This window comes from Geotrypetes seraphini, chromosome 2, assembly GCF_902459505.1.
Source record: "Geotrypetes seraphini chromosome 2, aGeoSer1.1, whole genome shotgun sequence".
Taxonomy (NCBI): domain Eukaryota; kingdom Metazoa; phylum Chordata; class Amphibia; order Gymnophiona; family Dermophiidae; genus Geotrypetes; species Geotrypetes seraphini.
In genome coordinates this window covers 434,354,428-434,377,642 of record NC_047085.1, presented here as the reverse complement: position 1 = coordinate 434,377,642, position 23,215 = coordinate 434,354,428, and the positions used below count along the sequence as shown (strand labels likewise).

General features: G+C 42.8%; 1 protein-coding gene across 5 annotated transcripts in view; it reads right to left on the bottom strand.

Moving 5' to 3' along the window:
• Nucleotides 1–23,215, bottom strand: part of PLXDC2 (plexin domain containing 2) — a 600,976-nt gene that overhangs the window by 178,480 nt on the left and 399,281 nt on the right. For all 5 annotated transcript variants that reach the window (XM_033931311.1, XM_033931312.1, XM_033931308.1 and 2 more), the window contains one exon: nucleotides 22,368–22,514. In XM_033931311.1, coding sequence (XP_033787202.1) covers nucleotides 22,368–22,514 — 147 coding nt within the window. The remainder of the gene's footprint in view (nucleotides 1–22,367; nucleotides 22,515–23,215) is intronic.

Here is a 23,215-nt window from a genome sequence, read left to right as displayed (position 1 = left end):
TGAAAGTGCAATGTCTTTCAGCCTCTTTTACAAAGCCACACTAGCGGCTGCTGTGCTGCAACAGCCCCGAAGCCCTTTAAATCTCTATGGGCTTCGGGGCCGTTAGCGCAGCGCAGCCGCTTGCACAGCTTTGTAAGAGGCCGTTTGTTCCTTGAAAGTGCAAAAGTGGCACTGTGAGACTCAGAGGTGAAGGGGAGCAATATGTAGAAGCTGATAAAGATAAGGCTGCATTGCTTAACAAATATATCTGTTCTGTGTTCACAGCTGAAGAGCAAGGAGCCATATCAAAAACCAGGCATTTATTCCCTCTTCTATTAAACTGCGCTAGCAGTTTTTAGCGCAGAGAGCCACGCTGAATGGCCCGCGCTGCTCCCAACACTCATAGGAACTCTATGAGCATCGGGAGCAGGGTGGGCCATTCAGCGCAGTTTAATAGAAGAGGCCCTTAAACTTTATTTTTTTCTGTACAGGTAACTAATGCAATTCTGCCAAAGACAGATGTGCACTCTCTTCTCCCAGCACCTGTAGCAATTCATGCAGTAGCATTTTGAACCAACTGAAAAAAAAATGCAACCATTTGCTTGGTAAACCCATGTATAACACATGTTGCAATAATTTAAAACATCTGCAGACTCTACATAATGCCTGATGATCTAAATCAGTGTATCGCAAACTGTGTGCCGTGTGAGATTCCAGGTGTGCCTTCAGATGCTGGGGAGGAGGAGAGGCGCCCGAGCCGGCTGACAGTGCCTCTCCTTCTCCCTGGTGTCTCTCCTCCTCTCCGTGGCTTTTCTTTTTCAGCACTTCCCTCATTGTCGTCTCAGAGCCCCATCTGGAGGGCCTCTGCGCATGCACGGATGTCGACATGATGACGCTGAGCATGTGCGTGACATCATCATGTCAACATCCACGCAATTCCGGATGCCCTTGAACTGCAGCCCCCAATTCAGTGTGCACCACCTTGCAAAGTTTGCGAGACACTGAATAATGTTTGTCTCTTAAAAATGTACAGTACAACTGTCTCAAAGCAGTCTTAATATAATAGCAGTATAGTTATAGGTCTATCACCAACCCTCTCTCTCAAGATAAATAAATAAGCAGCTAGGTTGGCGTACTATGCTTATAAGTATCTTCTCAGAAATACCTCAGCCCCACCACTCCACCGCTATGTTGAATTTCAAAAACGCGGGAGATTTACCTATGATGAGCTACCACGTAAATCTCCCGCGTTTTTGAAATTCAACATAGCGGTGGAGTGGTGGGGCTGAGGTATTTCTGAGAAGATACTTATAAGCATAGTACGCCAACCTAGCTGCTTAGTTATTTATCAAAGCAGTCTTAGGCACCTGGGACAAATGCTACTGCCCTAATCTTTCCTGTCCTAAAGATTTAACAGAATGCCTTAGTACAACTGAAAAGTCACTTGGACACACAAAGTCAGAGGCGTGAAGAAAGTACAAGAGGTTTATTACAGCATGCCGGACTCTAGTACAGTGAACAGCCAGTTTACTAGAGTGTTAGAATCAGGAAATGCACAGACTTTTATGCCCTTTTCACTAAACATATGCAAACTAATACATGCAAAAACTACAACTTCTCATTTGTTACTTCTATAACTTTTCTACAATTATTATTGGTCCTAAGCCAGCACTTATGATAGGTTCAGGGCTACAACTTATAGTCCTACAGGAAACTAGCTCATTTCTCTGCTTATCTAAATCTTACATTTCTAAATGTTACATGTACAGGAGGGTAGGGTTCATCATGGCTCAAACTCTTATATATTTAGCTTACAATGTGGTAAGGTAGGGACATACATTTTAGGCAGATGAGGTCAGTAGATTGTACACTGTTTTCAGCTATGTAGGCCAGAGCAATATTTTAAACAACAGTTAACCATTTCATGACCCTACACAACAACAACCGATTTATCAATCATTGGATATAAACTAATCTGAATCAATCTTTACTATCAAAACATAGGAATGGCATTTACCCCCCTCTTTTACCAACGCATAGCCCGGATTTTAGCACCAGCAGCGGTGGTAACTGCTCCGACGCTCATAGAATTCCTATGAGCGTCGGAGCAGTTACCGCTGCTGCCGGCGTTAAAACCAGCGCTATGCATTCATAAAAGAGGGGGTTAGTTTTCTGAGTGTTAATACGTATTCCATTTGCCTTCATCCTGCACAAAATGTGTAACACGCAACTGTACAGTGACAAAGATCCTGCTACTATTTGAGTTTCTGTCAAGTACTTGTCCACTGTTTCATCCACTCTCATCCACTCATCCACTGTCTCGTCCACTTTGATCTGCAGAACAATTAGAGCTGCAAATGCCATCTGTAAAAGAGCTGAGGCTAGCAACGTCTATGGATAGTATATTCCATTGTATAGAGCCTAGGGAATGGAACAATCTCCCCAAGTACATTCGTCGGCAACAGAATATACAGAACTTTAAAAGATTGCTGAAACGGCATCTTTATTGCCAAATGAAATACAGGGTATGAGGCTGTGTTGTTAATGAGGAGGAGATGATGACAGTAAGGTGTTGGTCACCTATATATTTTATTGTTTATATCTTTTGCTCTGTTTTGTGGGTGTATTTATTGTCGATCTTGCAAGTATTTTTGTACGTAATTTTGTATTTTTTTGTATGTAAGTTTGTAACCCACCCTGGGTAAGGGCGGGAAATAAATAAACTAAACCAAACTTGTGACTTGGATTGGCCACTGTTGGAAACAGGATACTGGACTTGATGGATCATTGGTCTGACCCAGTGTGGCTATTTTTATGTTCTTAAAGATCTGCCAAGGAGAGCTACAACCGAATATTATCTACATAAGTAAAATATCATCTACATAAGTAAAATACTAATCTAATCTAACATGATCACTTTTATTCCACTTAATTCAAGTATGGATCAAGGTAGATTATAAAAAAGTAAGAAGAGAAATTGGGCCAGCCTACCAAATTATAACATAATCATATGCAGCAATTAATTAAAAAAATGGGAGTGTGTGGTGCAGGGGTTAGAGCTACAGCCTCAGAACCCTGAGGCTGTGGGTTCAAATCCTTCACTGCTCCTTGTGACACTGGGCAAGTCACTTAATCCCCTCATTGTCCCAGGCACACTAGATAGAGATTGAGCCCAGCAGGACAGATAGGGAAATATTATAAAGTACCTGAATGTAAACTACTTAGGATATAAGTGGTATATAAGTAATAATAATAAAAAGATTTAACATTAATTTATCTGTTATAGTAGTAAAGATCCTCATAGGTAAACTTTGACTAACTTCCTAAATGTACAATAACTTTAAATTCCTCTTAGATAATGCGGAAATTTATTTCGCAGATCAGAGTAACTGAAAAGTTCTCAGCCCAACCAAGAAGAGAATAATGTGGAGCCATGAAACTTACAAGTTGTTCCACACTTTTCTTGACACTTTTCATTTCGGTGGGGAGTATGTTGCACAGTGGTTGGAGCTACAGCCTCAGCACCCTGAGGTTTTGGGTTCAGATCCCACACTGTTCATTGTGACACTGGGCAAGTCACTTAATCCCCCATTGCCTCAGGTATGTTAGATAGAGTGTGAGCCCAGGATAGATAGGGAGAAATGCTTGCTTACCTGAATGTAAAATACTTAGGCTATAAGTGGTATATAAATACTAAAATAAACAAATAAATTATCTTCTTGGTTGGGCTGAGAACTTTTCAGTGGCCCCTTGCACCTACAATAGGTTTTTCCTTAGTTATAGATTTCAAGCAGACCAAATTCAAAGGAATTATTAATCTAATTACTTGTGCGGAGCACAGTGGTCTTATGGCAGAATATAAAGAACTTGTATCACAAAGGTAAGATAGAGCTAGGGACATACAGAATTATAAAAACAAACATTCATAACTTAAAATGTATTCCAGTTTTTACCAGAAGCCAGTGCATCTTAACTGGGAATGGATTATCAGTAGATTCTCTCTCCAGGACCAGTTTGGTTGCTGCATTCTGCATTCTCTGTAATGTTTGTATTAGTGAATCCACCAAACCTAACAAAACAATATTGCAGTAATCTAGTTGACACTGTCTAACAAAAGGCAAGAGAGGTGTCTTTTCAACCAATAATCAAGCCTTTATTAAACCAGTGGTCCCAAAGATCCAAATTTTGGCGTATGGTGAACCCACAATTCCTGTCAACGGCAGCCAGTGACCCCTGAGGAAGGCGTTCACCATACGCCGAAACTTGGATCCTTGTTGGGACCACTGGTTTAATAAAGACTTGATCATTGGTTGAAAAGATGCCTTCCTCGCTTTTTATTAGACTGTCTATATCCCAAGGTGAGGTGCTCTTCTGTCTGCCTGACTGCTTAATCTAGTTGACTACCAAGCAGACTGTTTGTAATTGAGAGGAATCTTAAAATGGTTTAATTTGACATAACAGTTTGAGTTTAGTAAACACTTTCTTAACTGTTTCATTTACATGTTTATCCATTTTGAGTACAAAATCTAATATAACTGGAGGAGAATTTCAGCCACAGATAACTTGAATTTAAACTGCATTACTTCCATATCTTTACCTCCTACCCACAAGATTAGTTTTATCCAGATATATCTTCACATTGTTTAATAACATCCACTGGCAGATTTTATCAAACACCTTTGTCATCAAAAGAAAGGTTTCTTGTACTGATTTTTCCACAGGGAACAGTAGAGAGATATCATCAGTATATAAAAAAATGTGTAATCTTAAATGAGTTTACCACTTGTTCCATTCTGCTCAAATACACATTAAAAAGGATAGGGGAGAGCAGAGAACTCTGCATCAACCCTGCAATATACGCCAAGAATTAAAACAGAGATTTATTCCATGTGATCTGAAGGTTCAATGTTTTGAGAAATTAATAAACTATCTAAGTATTTTGCCTGAGATTCCCAGTTGGTTTAATCTGTTTGAGGGGCCGCTGAAATGTTCTCAGGCTAACCAAGAAGAGAATGAAATGGAACCATGATACTTACAAGTTATTCCACACTTTACTTGACACCTTTTGTTTCATTTTATATCATTGAAATGAAAATTGTCAAGAAAAGTGTGGAATAACTTGTAAGTTTCATAGCTCCACATCAATCTCCTCTTGGTTGAGCTGAGAACTTTTCAGCAGCCCCTTGTAAGTATCTCATGGTTGACCAAATCAAAAGCGGCTGGTAAATCTAATTGCATAATCAAAGTAGGTACACCCTTGTCTAAGCTGTTCCTCAAATTAGTTATTAATGCTAATTAGACTGTCTCTTTGCTGTAATTAGAGTGAAACCTTGATTGCATGGGATCTAGTATTTGATGTTAGTTAAGATACTTTGTAATTTTATTTCTACATTGCTTTGATCATCTTGGCCAAAAAAGGAATATTGGCCATTGGTCTGTGGTTAGAGCAGAGAGTAGGATCTACTCTCTTCAATAATGGTGTTAGCATAATGTAACTTAATTTATTTAGCATATTTTCTACCCTCAAATGCTGAGGTAGAAGCTGTTTTTGGAAGGTTATGATTTTAGTTGGACATGAATCAAATTGGCAGGAACCTTCTACAAATTTATTCAAGTGTATTATTATGAATTCTTCCTCTACAGCTGTAAAAGGGTTCCAAAAATGATCTGCAGGAGTTCTTGCAGATTATTCAAAGACAGTGTTCGCCGCTTTAGTTTCAGAAATCATTAAAAATCTCTATTAATGCAATATAATTCTGATTGATTCCTAGATTTGAAACTTGTCTAGTTGATGTTGTAGATAAATTATTGGTTATATTAAAAAGTTCTTTTGACGAATTACAACTTTCATTTATTTTCTAGAGTAAAAATATCTTTTTTTTATAGACTGAATAGCTGTTTTCTACTCATAAATCTTTCTCCACAATTGTCTGTCAGTTAGTGAGAGAGTCCAGGCTATCTTTATGAATTTATAATTGATCTTGATTGTTGAAACTTTCTAAGGTGGGAGCACTCTATTGTTGTTTGAAAGGAGTCATTCCAAACAACCAACAAACAGCCCCGAAGCCCTTTAAATCTCTATGGGCTTCGGGGCCTTTAGCGCAGCACAGCTGCTAGCGCGGCTTTGTAAAAGAGGCCGATAGTGTCTGAAAAGGCTGTCACCACTTGAGACAGCTCATCCACATACCATACATTTTCTTCTATACTGCAAGTTTCGACAAGGATACAATGTGATGTACAAGATTTCTAATCTGCTGATCATAGTCAAGAAAGGTGAATCTTACCTGTAGAAGAAACCATTTTCCTATCCCTATAACAAAGATTATCTGTCTGTAAATATAATATAAATACATTAGTCTTTAAGCCCGTTACATTAACAGGTGCTAGAATAGATGTGTCTGTCTGTATTTCTTTTTCTCTTTCTCCTTGGCCTCTTTCTGTCTGTCTGTCTTTCTTTCTTTCTGTCTCTCTCTCTCCTTAGCCACTATCTTTCTTTCTTTCTTTTTCTCTCTTTCCTTGGCTGTCCACCACCACCCCTTGCCTGCTCCCCCTGTCCAGCAGCACCTCTTCCCTGCTCCCCATGTCCAGCAGTAGGCCTTCTCCCTTCCTTTTACCTCCCCCCTGTCCAGCAGCACCCCTTATCTGCTCCCCCTGTCGAGCAGCACCTTTCTCCTTGGCCTCTTTCTGTCTGTCTGTCTTTCTTTCTTTCTGTCTCTCTCTTTCCTCGGCTGTCCACCACCATCCCTTGCCTGCTCCCCCTGTCCAGCAGTAGGCCTTCTCCCTTCCTTTTACCTCTCCCTCTGTCCAGCAGCACCCATTATCTGCTCCCCCTGTCCAGCATCCGCTAGCTCGGGCAGGATCAGAGCTTTTGCTAGGCTGGCCCACCTCGCATTATCGAAGTGGGTTGGCCTAGCAAATGCTCCACGGCTGCTTTGTTTGCTGGTCCGGGGGTGAGAAGAGGCATCCCAGCAGTGGCAGAGCAGGAATCAAACTGCCACTGCCACTGAAATCGCTGCACACGCCGCAAGCCATCACGTGCCGCAAATAGAATACGTTCACGGAAAGAGACACCATGCTGTCAGGGATCACGCCCTCCTAAGTGCACATGCGCGCTTAGGGTTTTATTATAGAGGATGTAGAAAATGATCAGACCACAAAAACTTGGAAATGGATCAGTGATTTATCAAAGCCTTTAGTACATTATCAATTGAAGTGATAAAATCATCTATTTTATGTACTGCATCATGAGTGCTGTCAGAGTTAATAAGAGAAAGTTTCTGTAGGGATTCTAGGAAAGATAGTACCTGACTGTCTTCAAAGTCTTCCAGATGTATGTTAAAATTCCCAGCAATTACAACTAACTGAAACTTAGGGCTCCTTTCACTAAAGTGCACTAGCGTTTTTACTGTGCGCTGCAGATTAGCGCGTGCTGCTCCCGCGCTACGCGTAAAAACTAATGCCAGCTCAATTAGTGTCTAGCACGTGCTAAAACCGCTAGCGCAGCTTAGTAAAAGGAGCTCCTAGAAGCAGATTACATTAATAATGAATACAACGCTTCAGTGCATTTTCCCCAACTCCCAGATAGTCTATAAATCACTAAAAGTCCCATGACAGAACTTTAAGCAGAATAGCCTCCAATTCAGCTTTCATTACCATTTCAACAAATTCTACACTCAAGAGTTTATTGTAGATTACCACAGTTCTACCACTTTTTTTGTTCTTCCTCACTACATGATGGATAGCATAGTTAAATGGGCACAACAAATTCACCACAACTTAATTTGTCTCCTTCAATGAGGTTTCAGTCAGTAGAAGAAGTCCATGTTGTTTGTCCACAAAGAACTTTCTAATTAGATTATATTTTAAGTTCTTGTAAACCGTGCCGAGCTCAACTTCAGTGGAGAGGATGCGGTATATAAACTTAAGGTTTAGTTTAGTTTAGATTGATTTTCTTTTCTACAGAGCTGATATTAGTGTAACACACTGGTATCCGTAGAAATTTGGTTTTAGCGCTGTTAAATTCCTGAGATTAAATTGTTAAACAATGCATTCTGTCCATAATTACTTCTGCCTTACAGTGGGGAGAGGGCATTTTCAATATGACATCTAAAGATGAGTTTAGATATTTTGGGGAAAACATCCAAATATCCAGTAGTGAAACTAGCCATTTTCAAATCAGAAAAAAAATGTCTAATATTTTTTTAAAAAAACTACCATTTCCTAGATGTGTTTGTGCACAGTATGTCTATTTTTTTGGAACCATTTTTGAGAAAAAAAAAGTCCAGAAGAAAAGTGCACAAAAACCGGCCATTGGGACGTAGGAGGGGCCAACGTTATTAGTAAACTGGCCACATAGATATTCCAGAAGAGCAGTGGGACACCCAAGGAGGCACTGCAGTGAAATTCACATAAAAGGTCTCAGGTAAACATCTCACCATAATCCCCTTACATTTTATGGTGAGCCCTCCAAAACCTAAAGCACCCAACTGTATACCCCTCCAATAGCCACCTAGATATCATTTCATTTATTTAATTACTATACTGCTATAAACTGATGTGACGATAGGCACTTTGAAATTTGTTTTAAGACTGCTTTTAAATGGCTTTTTACACTTAGCTTAGGCGCCGGTAGGGCCAATGGATCAGGTGTTTACGTTAAAGCACCATTTATAGAATATGGACTTTAGTGTCTGATTTCTATTATCACATACAATTAAAATTCTCTTTGTTTCAAAATCTATTCGCAGTAACAAGCTGTTGTACCTACCACACCAACAATAACAAAAAAAATATCTTATTTTTCCAGAAGGTGAAGATTGTTATAAGTAGTAACATCTTTTCTAGCTAGAGAATATAATTCAAACCAGTTATTCCACATCAATTTATATTCTCATTCTTTGGCACATTAAGGTTTTCAGACATTAAGATTGTTTGGTGGCTCTAGTTTAAGCATCCATTCTTTGAAGGAAAGGGTTAGCTACTCCACGCTGTCTTGTTTGAGTTTTCATTCACAATGAGTTAGCTTTTCTCAGAGTGGCAAATATACAGGATATGAATCTAATCCCTTTAAACTTGCTGCCTTCTTCCTGTCTTGTCGTAATCCTAAATTCCCCATTTGTCGTCCTGCCCTTTTCTAGGTCAGCTTTGGAGCTTAGCTCATTGAAGACAACAGCAGTTTACAAATGAGATGGAATGAATAATGTTAAAGTTTTGGTCCTGACATACAGCAATACTTATCCAGATAGGAATGGCTCATACCCAGATAAATGCTGCTCAATGGGGCCAGAACCGGAATTTCAGTGGCATTAGTCCTGATTGTTTCATACTGTTGTAGGCAATTGTCAGATTTACTGTGGAAATTATTACCTTTTTCAACTGACATTAGAGTGCAACATAATGAATATTTGAAAGAAAATGAAAGCCTTGTGTAAAGAGTTATTTGTAGTATTATCTGCGGCGGATAGAATAATTGAGTCATAAAAATGATTATAATTGGGTTTGTGTAAAGGTTACATAGATTTATATTATTTGTTATTTTGTTGTCTGTGTTTACTGGAAAATCACCATTAATTTTATATTCTATGTAAATGTATTAATTATTGTGCACAACTGCAGTTTTAAAAATGAATAAAGAATTAAAAAAAAAAACAAACAACCCAAAAAATCTTTGTAACTGGAAGAAAATACATTTTTTAAATAAATAGCATAAAAATTATTTGTAAGATTCCAGTGCATCCATTTGAAAAATATATTTTAAACCCCCTTAATCTTCTGGTGTATTTTCCACCCAAAATCAAAAGGGATCTATACTAATTGGAGATTTTAGATGTGTAAATTCCCAAAATAGTAAACGAACATGTCTAAGAGGCCCTTTTACAAAGCTATAGCAAAAGGTGACTTTAGCGCACCCTTACACAAACCTTTTCTGGGTGCTAGAGAGTATTAATGCACCTTCTTGTCCAATGTGTTGACTAGACTGTAAGTTCTTTTGAGCATGGACTGTCTCTTCTGTGTTTTGATATACAGCGCTGCATATGTCTAGTTGCACTATAGAAATGATTAGTAGTAGAAGTAACAGTAGTGCTAGGGCCATTTCTACCACAGCCAGAAAATGGCGCAGTGGTTGAAGCTACAGCCTCAGCACCCTGGGGTTGTGGGTTCAAACCCCACGCTGCTCCTTGTGACCCTAGGCAAGCCACTTAATTCTCCATAGCCCCAGGTACGTTAGATAGATTGTGAGCCCACCGGGACAGACAGGGAAAATGCTTGAGTACCTGATTGTAAAACCACTTAGATAACCTTGATAGGTGGTATATAAAATCCTAATAAACTTGAATAGCCACATGCTAATGTTGCCATTATCGCATGGTCATTATCTAAAATTCAGGGCTGGTTTTAGACATGCTGGGGCCCAGGGAAGTAATTAAGGAGGGGGCCCTCTTCTACCTACTCCTCTCCTAATTTCTCCACCCACCATTACTACCACATGTAAAACAACTTTAAATGACTTTTTCCACACACAAAACATAGACAGATCTTCACCAAATACAGAACAATTAGAAATAGTAATTAGAAATAGAAATATGAATGCCAAAACTGAACTGGAAACCCCAAAACATTAAATTCAGCAACTACTTCATTTTGTACTAAACACAGTACATGGTATAACCATGAGAGGGGGGTTGGACCTCCTACTTTGAGCTTAGGCCCCTTCAAAATTAACATCTCCCTTGCTGTAGCTGGTGGGGATCGCCAAGCCTTACCAGCTGATGACCACCTCCTCAGGTTCAGCAACCAGAACTTTCCAAGTTCTGCAGCTTGGGGATTCCCACCAGCTCCAGTATTTATATTTTACTTACAGGCGGGGAGAAAATTTAGTGCTCATCTACCCCTTTTGAGCCACAGCCCCTCCATCCAAATCAGCTGTGTGGCTGTCAGTGAATACAATACAATTATATTTATGAAGCACATATCCCAAAGCTAACATATTCCAGTTAATAAATTCAAAATAAAACACTTTTTTCTACCAAGTTTCCAAGTTTATTGGTTTTTAATATCCCGACCATCAAACAATTGTCTGGCCGGTTAACAATAAAATTTAAAAAAAAAGAATTAAATGTAGTAGTATGTGCAAAAAGATGTCTAAAGTTAAACATAAATGACAAAGACTTGACGTACTAGAGTGTGAGGGCAATAAGTGTGGAGAGGGAAAAAAGTTACATTGTATAGGTGAGAAAGAGAGAGTGGAGGGGAGGATTGAACAAAAGGGAGGGGAGCATTAAAATAATGGAAGCTTGCTGGCCGAAAGAAGAGAGAGAAGATGCTTTTAGGTTTGATTAAAAGCATCTCGAAATAAAAAAGTCTTTAGATTGATCTTGAATTTGACTAGTTGTTGTTCGTCGCGGAGGTGTTGTGGAAGTGAGTTCCATAAAGTAGGGGCTGTTATAGCGAAGTTTGTTTTGCGAGTATAATAAAAATCTTTAAGGGATGGAATATAGAGAAGTTTTTGGTCAGATGATCTTAATGTGCGAGCGGAACTTTGAGGTATAAGGAGTTTATCGAGGAATGTAGGTTGATGTAAGAGTTTGATTTTGAAAGTGAGTAGAATAATTTTATAAGTGATACGATAGGAAATTGGAAGCCAGTGGACTTCCTTTAAGAGAGGAGTGACATGATCGTATTTGTTTTTTTTATAGATAAGTTTTATTGCGGTATTTTGTATCAGTTGAAGGCGTCGTAGTTCTTTTTGTGGGAGGCCATTAAGGAGCGAGTTGCAGTAGTCTAAGTGAGAAATTACTAAAGAGTGGGTCAATATAGTAATAGAATCAGTATTTAGAATGGAAATTAATGATCTGATAATGCGAAGTTTATAGAAGCAGACCTTTACTACAGAACTAATATGTTCATGAAAGGAGAGATCTCTATCAATAATGACGCCAAGTAGTTTAATTTTAGTTTCCATATGTAGTGGGATGGATTTGATAGAGATAGTTCCTGGTAATGATTCAGATTTTCTACCTTTGTAACTGGAAGAAAATACATTTTTTAAATAAATAGCATAAAAATTATTTGGCCCAGCATTTCCTCCCTCTTCTAATCATGCTGGTTCAACATCATCTTCAGATGTGTACAAGATGCAGGTGAAATTTATTGTGACAAATATAAATATATAAAAACCTTTTTACCAAACAATGGACCCGACACGGTCCGTGTTTCGGACAAACCTTCGTCGGGGGTCCAAGATGAAAAAAGGTTTGGAAAAATATGCCACAAAAAAATTGTAGTTGGCGATTCTCGGCGCATTGGACCTTTTGGTTTATGACATTTTTATTCTACAATTTTTTGTCGGGTCCATTGTTTGGTAAAAAGGTTTTTATATATTTATATTTGTCACAATAAATTTCGCCTGCATCTTGTACACATCTGCAGTTCTTTTTTTGTTTGTTCCTGGTTGGTTTTTTCTGCAGACAAGGTTGGACCTCTCCTCCCTTTTTGTTGCTCTCAACATCATCTTCACCTTCTTTCTTGTTAACAATCCAGTTTTATTACAGAGAACTGCTGGCTATGGCAGTGATTCAGAAGCACTGCCTGTGACCTCCCCTCCCCATGCTTTCCTTTTGCCATGGTCCATACCCAATGAAGTAACTTCCTGTTTCTGCCTGGGTGAACCAAGGCAAAAGGAAAGCACACGGGGGTGGGGTGGGGGGGGGGCGCAGGCAGCACTTCAGAATTGCCGCCATGGCTGGCAGTCCCCCTCAACAAAATTGGATTTGTTAGAAAGAAAGAAAGTGAAGATGACATTGGACTGGCAAGGTTAGAAAGGAGAAAACACACTGGCCCACAGGGGGGCCCCCTAGAACCTTGGGCTCAGGGCATTTGCCCTGTATGTCACCCCCTCCCCCTAATGCCAACCCTGCTAAAATTAGCACATGAGCCCTTACCTCCACTTAATTTATAGGTGGTAAGGGCTAATCAGATAGCGTAACTGAGTAGTAAAGACATGGCCACTATCCACCCCAGACATGCCGCTCAGCTAAAAATTTAGCGTGTGATTAGTATGTACACATGCAATGGCGTAGCGAGGGTGGTTGGCACCCAGAGAGGTGGCACCTGGGGTCGCCACACAATGCGCCCCTCCCCTGCCATACCGTGTGCTCCCCACATATCTCTTGAAATGTTCACTAACTTTAAGAAGCCTTCTATTGCACTTATCTTTTTTTTTTTTTTAACCACATAATAAATATATTTATATCACACTGATTTAAATAACATTACCAAACCACATTATCTGTGAACAAATCACACTACACAACTGTTTTCTTTATAAAATAGCTCAACGGCAATACCACATTGGGCCAGAAAACCTGGACTGGAATAAAGCCTTTTCTGTTTCAGTTCCTTTCAAAACCACATTGTCCCGTTTTTAAAATTATCACACGTTCTCTTGCTATACTGCAAATTGTTACCACAGTCTCTTGTTGCCTATCTAACAGATTTATTTATTTCTTATCATATTCATTTTCCAACCCAAGCAAATACTTTAATCATGTATCTATTCCTCCCCCTGCAATGTATCACCTATTAGATATGCAAGAATCTCTTTAGAGCAAAATCTTATAGCAGATTCAAAATTTTATAATATAATAACAGCAGCAGCATTAAATGAACTATGATAAGAGGTGAAATAATTCAGTGAAAACCTGAAGCAGTCACGGCTCCTGAAGATGCTGATCCAGCGAAACGCAGCCCTGTATTGGGTCGACTGAGCAACATGATTGCAGAGTCCAGTGGTGATATTAGAAAGCATAAACTATAATCATTGTGATTGAGCAACATGAGACTGTGGTAACAATTTGCAATGCAGCAAGAGAACGTGTGATAATTTTAAAAATGGGACAATGGGGTTTTGAAAGGAACTGAAACAGAAAGCACAGTTACTTACCGTAACAGGTGTTATCCAGGGACAGCAGGCAGATATTCTTTACGCATGGGTGACGTCACCGACGGAGCCCTCGGTACGGACCTTTTTACTAGAAAGTTCTAGTTGGCCGCACCGCGCGTGCGCGAGTGCCTTCCCGCCCGACGGAGGAGTGCGTGGTCCCCAGTTAGTATAAGCCAGCTAAGAAGCCAACCCGGGGAGGAGGGTGGGACGTAAGAATATCTGCCTGCTGTCCCTGGATAACACCTGTTACGGTAAGTAACTGTGCTTTATCCCAGGACAAGCAGGCAGCATATTCTTTACGCATGGGTGACCTCCAAGCTAACAAAGAGGGAGGAGGGATGGTTGGCCATTAGGAAAATAAATTCTGAAGTACAGATTGGCCGAAGAGCCCATCCCGTCTGGAGAAAACATCCAGACAGTAGTGAGTAGTGAATGTGTGAACTGAGGACCAGGTGGCCGCTTTGCAGATCTCCTCAATGGGTGTGGAACGGAGGAAAGCAACAGAAGCGGCCATAGCTCTCACTCTGTGGGCCGTGACAGCACCGTCCAGTGACAGACCGGCCCGAGCATAACAGAACGCGATGCAAGCTGCAAGCCAGTTGGATAGCGTTCGTTTAGAGACCGGTCGACCCAAACGATTCGGGTCAAAGGTCAGGAAGAGCTGAGGGGACAAGCGGTGAGCCCTTGTACGATCAAGATAGTAAGCCAGGGCACGCTTGCAGTCAAGAGTGTGCAGTGCCTGTTCCCCGGGGTGGGAATGGGGTTTCGGGAAGAAAACAGGCAACACTATGGATTGGTTAAGGTGAAAGGCCGAGACCACCTTGGGGAGGAACTTTGGATGGGTACGCAGAACCACCTTGTCATGATGAAAGATAGTGAACGGTGGATCAGCTACCAGTGCATGAAGCTCACTGACCCTCCTGGCAGAGGTGATGGCAATGAGGAAAAGCACCTTCCAGGTTAGAAATTTGAGCGAAGTTGTGGCAAGAGGCTCAAAAGGAGGTTTCATGAGGGCAGACAAAACCACATTCAGGTCCCAGACGACCGGAGGAGGTTGTAGAGGTGGTTTGATGTTGAAGAGACCCCTCATGAATCGGGAAACCAGAGGGTGAGCCGTGAGGGGTTTTCCTAGGACAGGTTCATGAAAAGCCGTGATGGCACTGAGATGGACTCTGATTGAGGTAGACTTGAGGCCTGCGTTGGACAGGGAGAGCAAGTAGTCCAGAACAGGTTCCACCGCTAAGGAGGTGGGATTGTGATGATGCCGGAGACACCAAGAGGAGAACCTGGTCCACTTCTGATGGTAGCATTGAAGGGTGGCTGGTTTCCTGGAGGCGTCTAAAACGAGACGAACAGGCTGAGACAGATTTCCTGGAGAGGTCAGCCCGAGAGAAACCAAGCTGTCAGGTGGAGTGAAGACAGATTGGGATGTAGTAGAGACTGATGCTGCTGTGTAAGTAGAGTAGGAAACACAGGTAGAGGAATGGGCTCCCTGGAGCTGAGTTGAAGCAGGAGGGAGAACCAGTGTTGACGAGGCCACCGGGGGGCTATGAGGATCATGGTGGCTCTGTCCCTGCGGAGTTTGAATAAAGTCCGCAACATCAGAGGTAGTGGAGGAAAGGCATAGAGGAACCGATCCGTCCAGTCGAGTAGGAATGCATCCGGGGCCAGACGGCGAGGAGAGAAGAGTCTGGAGCAGAACTGGGGCAGCTGATGGTTGTGAGGAGCTGCGAATAAGTCCACTTGCGGAGTGCCCCAGCGAGCAAAGATGGAGTGGAGCGTGGGAGGATCTAAAGTCCACTCGTGAGGTTGAAGGATGCGGCTGAGATTGTCGGCCAGGGAGTTCTGTTCGCCCTGGATATAGACCGCCTTGAGGAAGAGACTGCGGGCCGTGGCCCAGGTCCAAATACGAAGAGCCTCCTGACAAAGGAGGCGAGATCCTGTGCCGCCCTGTTTGTTTATGTAGTACATGGCGACTTGGTTGTCCGTGCACAGGAGCAGAACCTGAGGACAAAGAAGGTGCTGGAAGGCCTTGAGAGCATAGAACATGGCTCGTAGTTCTAGAAAATTGATGTGATGTCGACGCTCCTGTGGGGTCCAAAGACCCTGGGTGCGTAGGTCTCCCAGGTGAGCTCCCCATGCATAAGGGGAGGCATCCGTGGTGATGATCATGGAATGTGGGGGCAGATGCAACAGAAGGCCCCTGGAAAGATTTGAGGAGTTCAACCACCATTGTAGAGATCGCTGAAGAGATGATGTCACAGAGATGGGATGAGAAAGAAGATTCGAGGTCTGTGACCACTGGTCGGCCAGAGTCCATTGAGGTGTCCTGAGGTGGAGTCGTGCTAAGGGAAGCACATGCACCGTTGATGCCATGTGTCCCAGGAGGACCATCATCTGTCGAGCTGGGATGGTGTGATGAAGGAGCACCTGATGACAGAGGTGGAGCAGAGTCCGTCGACGATCGGAGGGGAGGAATGCCCTCATTAGTGTGGTATCGAGAACTGCTCCGATGAACTGAAGGCGCTGTGTGGGAAGCAGATGCGACTTGGGGTAGTTGATCTCGAACCCCAGTAGATGGAGAAGAGAGATGGTATGTTGAGTGGCTTGTAGCACAAGAGGAGATGTAGGAGCTTTCACTAACCAATCGTCCAAGTAGGGAAACACTTGGAGGTTGTGAGACCTGAGGAAGGCCGCCGCCACAATGAGGCATTTGGTGAACACCCTGGGTGATGAAGCGAGGCCAAAAGGTAGCACCTTGTACTGATAATGGCGATGGTGCACCTGGAATCGCAGGTAGCGACGTGAAGTTGGATTGATTGGTATGTGAGTGTAGGCCTCTTTGAGGTCCAGGGAACATAGCCAGTCGTTGTGAGAGAGATGAGGGTAAAGCGTGGCAAGGGAGAGCATTCTGAACTTCTCCTTGACTAGACACTTGTTGAGGTCCCTGAGATCGAGAATGGGACGAAGGTCTCCTGTCTTTTTGGGTACCAGGAAGTAGCGGGAGTAGAATCCCTGACCCCTTTGATCTGGAGGTACTTCTTCGATGGCATTGAGAAGGAGGAGGGATTGAACCTCCCTCAGGAGGAGGGGGGTTTGAGTTGAGAGAGAAGCAGACTCGACGGGAGGATTGTCTGGCGGAAGAGTCTGGAAGTTGAGGGAGTAGCCGTGGCGGATGATGTTGAGGACCCACTGGTCCGATGTGATGACCTCCCAACGGCTGAAGAAAATGTGGAGCCTGCCTCCGATTGGCTGAGGAAGAGGCAATGAGGGTGGAAGACTGGCTAAGCCCTGGAGAGAGGAGTCAAAAGGGCTGAGAAGGTTTGGCAGGAGGAAGAGGCTTGGCAGGTTGATTAGGCTGGGCACGAGCCTGGGTGTGTTGGTGCTGGCGGGCCCGCCTAGGTTGCTGTGCAGGTGGGTTGAGCGGTCTGGCAGAGAACCTGCGTTGATATGATGTCTGCGGTCTATAAGGACGAGCAGGAGGAGTCTTTTTCTTTGGTTTAATGAGAGTATCCCATCTGGTCTCATGGGCGGAGAGCTTCTGAGTGGTGGTATCCAGGGACTCTCCGAATAGTTCATCTCCCAGACATGGGGCGTTGGCTAGACGGTCCTGATGGTTGACGTCTAGATCAGAGACCCTGAGCCAGGCCAGGCGGCGCATAGCCACAGCGATGGCAGATGCACGGGAGGAGAGCTCAAAGGAGTCATAGACAGAGCGCACCATGAACTTCCTCAGTTGAAGCAGGCTGGAGATGTGCTGCTGGAAAAGAGGGACCTTGTGCTCCGGCATGTATTTTTGCATGGAGGAGAGTTGCATTACCAGATGTTTCAGGTAGAAGGAAAAATGGAAGGAGTAGTTGTTTGCCCTATTGGCAAGCATGGCATTTTGGTAGAGCCGTTTGCCAAATTTGTCCATAGTTTTTCCTTCTCTGCCAGGAGGGGTGGAGGCATACACACTGGTGCCCTGAGTCTTTTTCAAGGTGGATTCTACCAGGAGAGACTCGTGGGGCAGTTGGGGTTTATCAAAACCTGGGATTGGTATGACCCTATAGAGACTGTCCAATTTACGGGGGGCCCCAGGGACAGTTAGCGGGTTCTCCCAATTTTTATAAAAAGTTTCCCGTAGGATATCGTGAACAGGTAACTTTAGGAACTCCTTGGGAGGTTGATCGAAATCCAGAGCCTCCAGGAAAGCTTGTGACTTTTTGGAGTCAGATTCCAATGGCAAAGACAAAGCCCCTGACAACTCCCTGAGAAATTTAGAGAAGGAAGATTGTTCAGGTTTGGAAGTGGTCTCGGGTGCGGAAGGCTCTTCGTCCGACGACGATGCATCCTCCTCGGTACCGGGGGGGGGATTCTTCCCATAGGTCCGGGTCTCTGACATCGGTGGTTGCGTGTCGAGAGACCGGAGTGGACGGGTCGGCATGGTGAGTCTTAGACAAAGACTTGCCTGAGCGTACCGAGACATTTCCTGGCGATGTAGACCTGTGTCTGTCCCGATCCCGGGAAGAACGGTGCCGGTCCGGGTCTTGGGAAGTCCGGTGCCGGTCCGGGTCATGGGAAGACCGGTGTCCTGCTCGGTCCCGAGGAGGATCCGTCGTCGTTAAGGCGACTGGCTCGGTATGGGAATGGAGATGCGGTGCCGAGAGAATGGGCATGGAAGAGTCCATAGGTACCAATGGAGTGGATACCGGTTGGACGGTGCGGGGCTCGGGCCGGTCTGGTACCGAGAGCAGCGGTGCCAAGATAGATGGTAAGAGCTGCTGAAGTTGCTGGTGGAGTTGCTCTTGCAACTTGTCCTGGAGGATGGCCGCAATGCGGTCATCCAGGGGAGGCACCGGAACCACTTTTTTCTTTTTTGGTTCCTTGGGTGCCGCTCTACACTCCGGCGATGAGGGTGCCGATGACGAGGCACTCACCGATATCGGAGTGGAGCGTTTCTTGGCCCGGCGTGGAGCCGAGAGGACTGGTGCCGTCCCCGAGGTGGGAGGGCGCTCAAGGGTGGAAGGCTTCTTAGCCGGCTTACCTGGCGCCGGAGGCGCCGACGTCGTCTCAGGCGGCGTCGAAGTGGTCGGTGTCGATTTCGACGGTGCCGCAGATGAAGATGTCGAATCCATAGACGGGCTGGTGCCGAAAAGTAAATTTTGTTGGATTTGACGATTCTTCAACGTGCGCTTTTTGAGAGTGGCACAGCGGGTGCAGGAGTCCGCCCGATGCTCTGGTCCCAGACACTGCAAGCACCAATTGTGTGGGTCAGTGAGGGAGATCGGGCGTGCACACCGCTGGCACTTCTTAAAACCTGGCTGCGGGGGCATGAATGGAAACACGGCCTCCGCAAAATCAAACCCCGAGGCCTGGATCGTGGCAATAGGCCCCGCCGGGGTAGGAACGAAAAAATAAAACAAAAGAAAGATTTTTTTTTTTTTTTTTTGGAATTGGGAAGAAAAAAGTACCCGAAGGTGAAAAACCGAAAAAAATAACGCGAGCGGGAAGGCAAAAGGAGGATTTCAACTCTGTTGAAAAAACACACGTCTTCTTCGCTCCGCGGAAACGAAGAAACTGGGGACCACGCACTCCTCCGTCGGGCGGGAAGGCACTCGCGCACGCGCGGTGCGGCCAACTAGAACTTTCTAGTAAAAAGGTCCGTACCGAGGGCTCCGTCGGTGACGTCACCCATGCGTAAAGAATATGCTGCCTGCTTGTCCTGGGATAAAAGGCTTTATTTCAGTCCAGGTTTTCGGGCCCAATGGGGTATTCCCGTTGAGCTATTTTATAAAGAAAACAGTTGTGTAGTGTGATTTGTTCACAGAGAGTGTGGTTTGGTAATATGTTATTTAAATCAGTGTGATATAAATATATTTATGATGTGGTAATAAAAATAAGTGCAATTAGTAGGCTTCTTAAAGTTAGTAGGTATTTATTGCTGAGTTAGCTGAAGCCATTTTAAGTGATTTAAAGCCCTGTTTGTACTAATTGAAATGTTCACTGGCGCAAGCAGCATCTTCCACAAGGAAGTGACGTCAGAAGGGAGCCGAGGCTGGCACAAGCAGATGGTGGAAGATGCTGCTCATGCTGGTGAGCAGTTAGGGCTTCTTCTACTAAACTGCGCTAGCGGTTTTAACGTCGGAAGCCGCGCTGAATGACCCGCGCTGCTCCCAACGCTCATAAGAACTCTAAGAGCATCGGGAGCAGCGCAAGGCATTCAGCGTGGCTCCCCATGCTAAAACCGCTAGCGCGGTTTAGTAGAGGAGGGGGTTAAAGAGGCATGTGAGGGGCAAAGAGGAGGAGAGGCGCTGGCGCCAGCACCAGGGCAGTCCACCCCACCCACACCGTCCTTGCCACATGTACACCTTGCAATGGGACACCTCTTTTTACTGTAACTGATTAAGTTTAGGGTTGTGTTTTTTTAATTATTATTATTAAAGATTAGCACATGTTATCTGCCACAGGACCCATGTTATTACTATGAGCTCTACTGCAGATAATAGGTGATAATCATTTTAAAAAAAAACCTCCCAAGTTTAGTTTATTTTAGTTTACTGGATAAGTACTAAACATATCCCTCACTGAGGGGCAAACAAAGCAGCGTACAGTCATAACCCTAGACTTCCTGTGCAGGTTGTCAAGGCCAGCAGCGTGCCAGATTTTAAGAATAAATGGGATGCGCATGTGGGATCTCTAAGAGGGTAATAGTGGGGGGAGAGTCATCGGAATAGGCAGACTCAATGACATATAGGATATCTGGGAGAATAAATTTAGGGAAGGGGATCTTTAGTGTGGGCAGACTAGATGGGCTATGGCCCTTTTCTGCCGTCATTTTTCTATGTTTCTATGAGGAAGCAAGCAAAAGAAAAAGTGACTGTTTAAAAGAAGAATTAATAGACACAGACAAAAAGAGTACGTTAGAGTTTGAGAGACCAGTGCCCTTCTAATTTGCATCACTTTTTTCCCCAAAGGTTTGGGAAAATAAGTGAGTTTTCAAGGCCACTTTAAGCATGCCTAATTTGTGGATAAGAGAGGTCATTCCATTCTTCAGGCCCAAAACAAGAGACATCGGTATTTCTTAGAGTAGTAAGGTGATACATTGCAGGGGGAAGTATTTGGGTTGGAAAATGAATATGATAATAAATAAATAAATCTGTTAGATAGGCAAGAATCCCTTTAGAGCAAAATCTTGTAGCAGATTCAAAATGGAAGCCAATGGTACATCCTTAAAGCCAATGGAACATCTTCAAAGTAAGGGTAATGTGATCCTAATTGTTAATGTTAGTCAGTAAGGGCCAGATTCTATAAACAGTGCCTAAATCAGCAGGTGCCTTGAAAAAAAAGCAATATTTAGGTGCCAGTAATGTAGGCCAGAGTTTTACTGGTCTAAATTGGAAACACCTAAGTTTTTTTCAGAATTGTGCCTAACAGCATCTATCTCTGTCTCCCCCCTAAACATGTCCATTTAGATATTAGGCGCCACGCAATTGGCAGCTACTGTTTATAGAATCGGGTAGGCCCCTATCGGCCAATAATTTTTTTTCCCATTTATGAGTTTGTTAAAGCTCATTTAGTTCATTAATGTAGGCGTCAATTTACTGGCCCTAAGTGAGCAGTAGCGTTTTGGACTTATTGCAACTTTTGAACACTGGAATGGTTGAGACCATAATATTGGGAACCGCAATAGTACAAACAGCATAAACTAAAAGCAAATGTCAGAACTTGAAAAGTAAGGCTTGATTGACTCGTTGATAAAGAGCCATTTAAGATGATTTAAGGAACAATGAAATCTGAGAATAAAAAGTAAAAAAAAAAAAAAAAAAAATTGTTTTTGTTAGGTGCCATTGATTCGTGTTCGAGTCCTAGCGACTTAATGAATTGCGGATCTAAAAAGAAATTGGTTTTGTGCTAATTCAGTATGGTTCTCCAGGGTCATCCCCATGTCCAGCCATCTGATTGCAGGTTGCCCTCTTCACCTGGTTCCTTTGATCTTCCCAAACATGATGTCCTTCTCCAATGATCTCACTCTTCTGATGGTGTGACCAAAATAAGACAGTCATAACTTCATCATTTGGGCTTTGAGTGACATAAAAAATTATCAATATAAAAAATTGCAACCCAGAATTTTTAGAGCGCTAAATAAAGGAATAACCCTTTGTGAATCTGAGACTGGGCATTTGACAAGGGAAGGCCTTTAGAAACCTTCCCTAAACTTTGCTGGGTTGAATTTCATCTCCTGTTTGACCAACTGGTGAAGTGGACAATCTGGATATCACCTGCATCGCTATAACTGGTTAGGTTGTAGCAGAACCCCTAATGATAAATTATTATCTACATACAATATCCAAAACAAATTTTGCCATTTAAATGTATTTGTAATGGCTCAGGGCAGTGAGACATAGGTCTAACAAGAAGCAATATGAAAATAACACCTAGTATAAATGTGAAATGCATTGCTTACAGCAGCTTGCCGATGAGTATTGGAGAGAATTCCATGGATTTTTACTTTATCCTTTTCCATTTGGTCTATGTTCACCCACAAATCCTTGCTGGCAGAATCCGTTGGGCCATATGATCTAGAAGTATAGTAATTGTGATCCATATCCTCCTGAAATGAAAAACATAATCAAATTTGTCAACATTAAGAGTGAAACATTTATCATTCATTTCTAAAATATGACCTTGACAAGCAACATGCAAGTTTAAATATCAGTATAATTCAGAACACTGCTAATTATTTTCTGCTAAAATGAACAAAGTAAAACACTTAAAATGTCAAATACATAAGGGTAATATCTATTTAGGTATTTATTTTAAAAGTCCTATTTGTAATTTGAATGTATATAAACCAACATTTAGGGCTCCTTTTACTAAGGTGCCCTAGTGTTTTTAGCGTGCGCTAACCACACGCTAAATGAAAAATACTAATGCAAGCTCTATGGAGGCGTTAGCGTTTAGTGCGTGCACTAAAATTGCTAGCACACCTTAATAAAAGGAGCCCTTAGATGTACTGCTTATGAGAACACAAAGAGCTGCCATACTGGGACAGACTATAGGTCCAACAAGCCTACTATCCTGTTTCCAACAGTGGCTAATCCAGGTCACAAGTACCTGGAAAGATCTCAAAAGATTTTATGTTACATATTCCAGGAATAAGCAGTGGATATTCTCGTCCATCTTAATAATGGCTTATAGACTTTTCTTTTAGGAAATTATCCAAACCTTTATTATTATTTATTTATTGAGCTTTTATGAAATTACAAGAATAAAAACTTGAATAGAAAAATAGATCTTACTTGGAGAAAAATT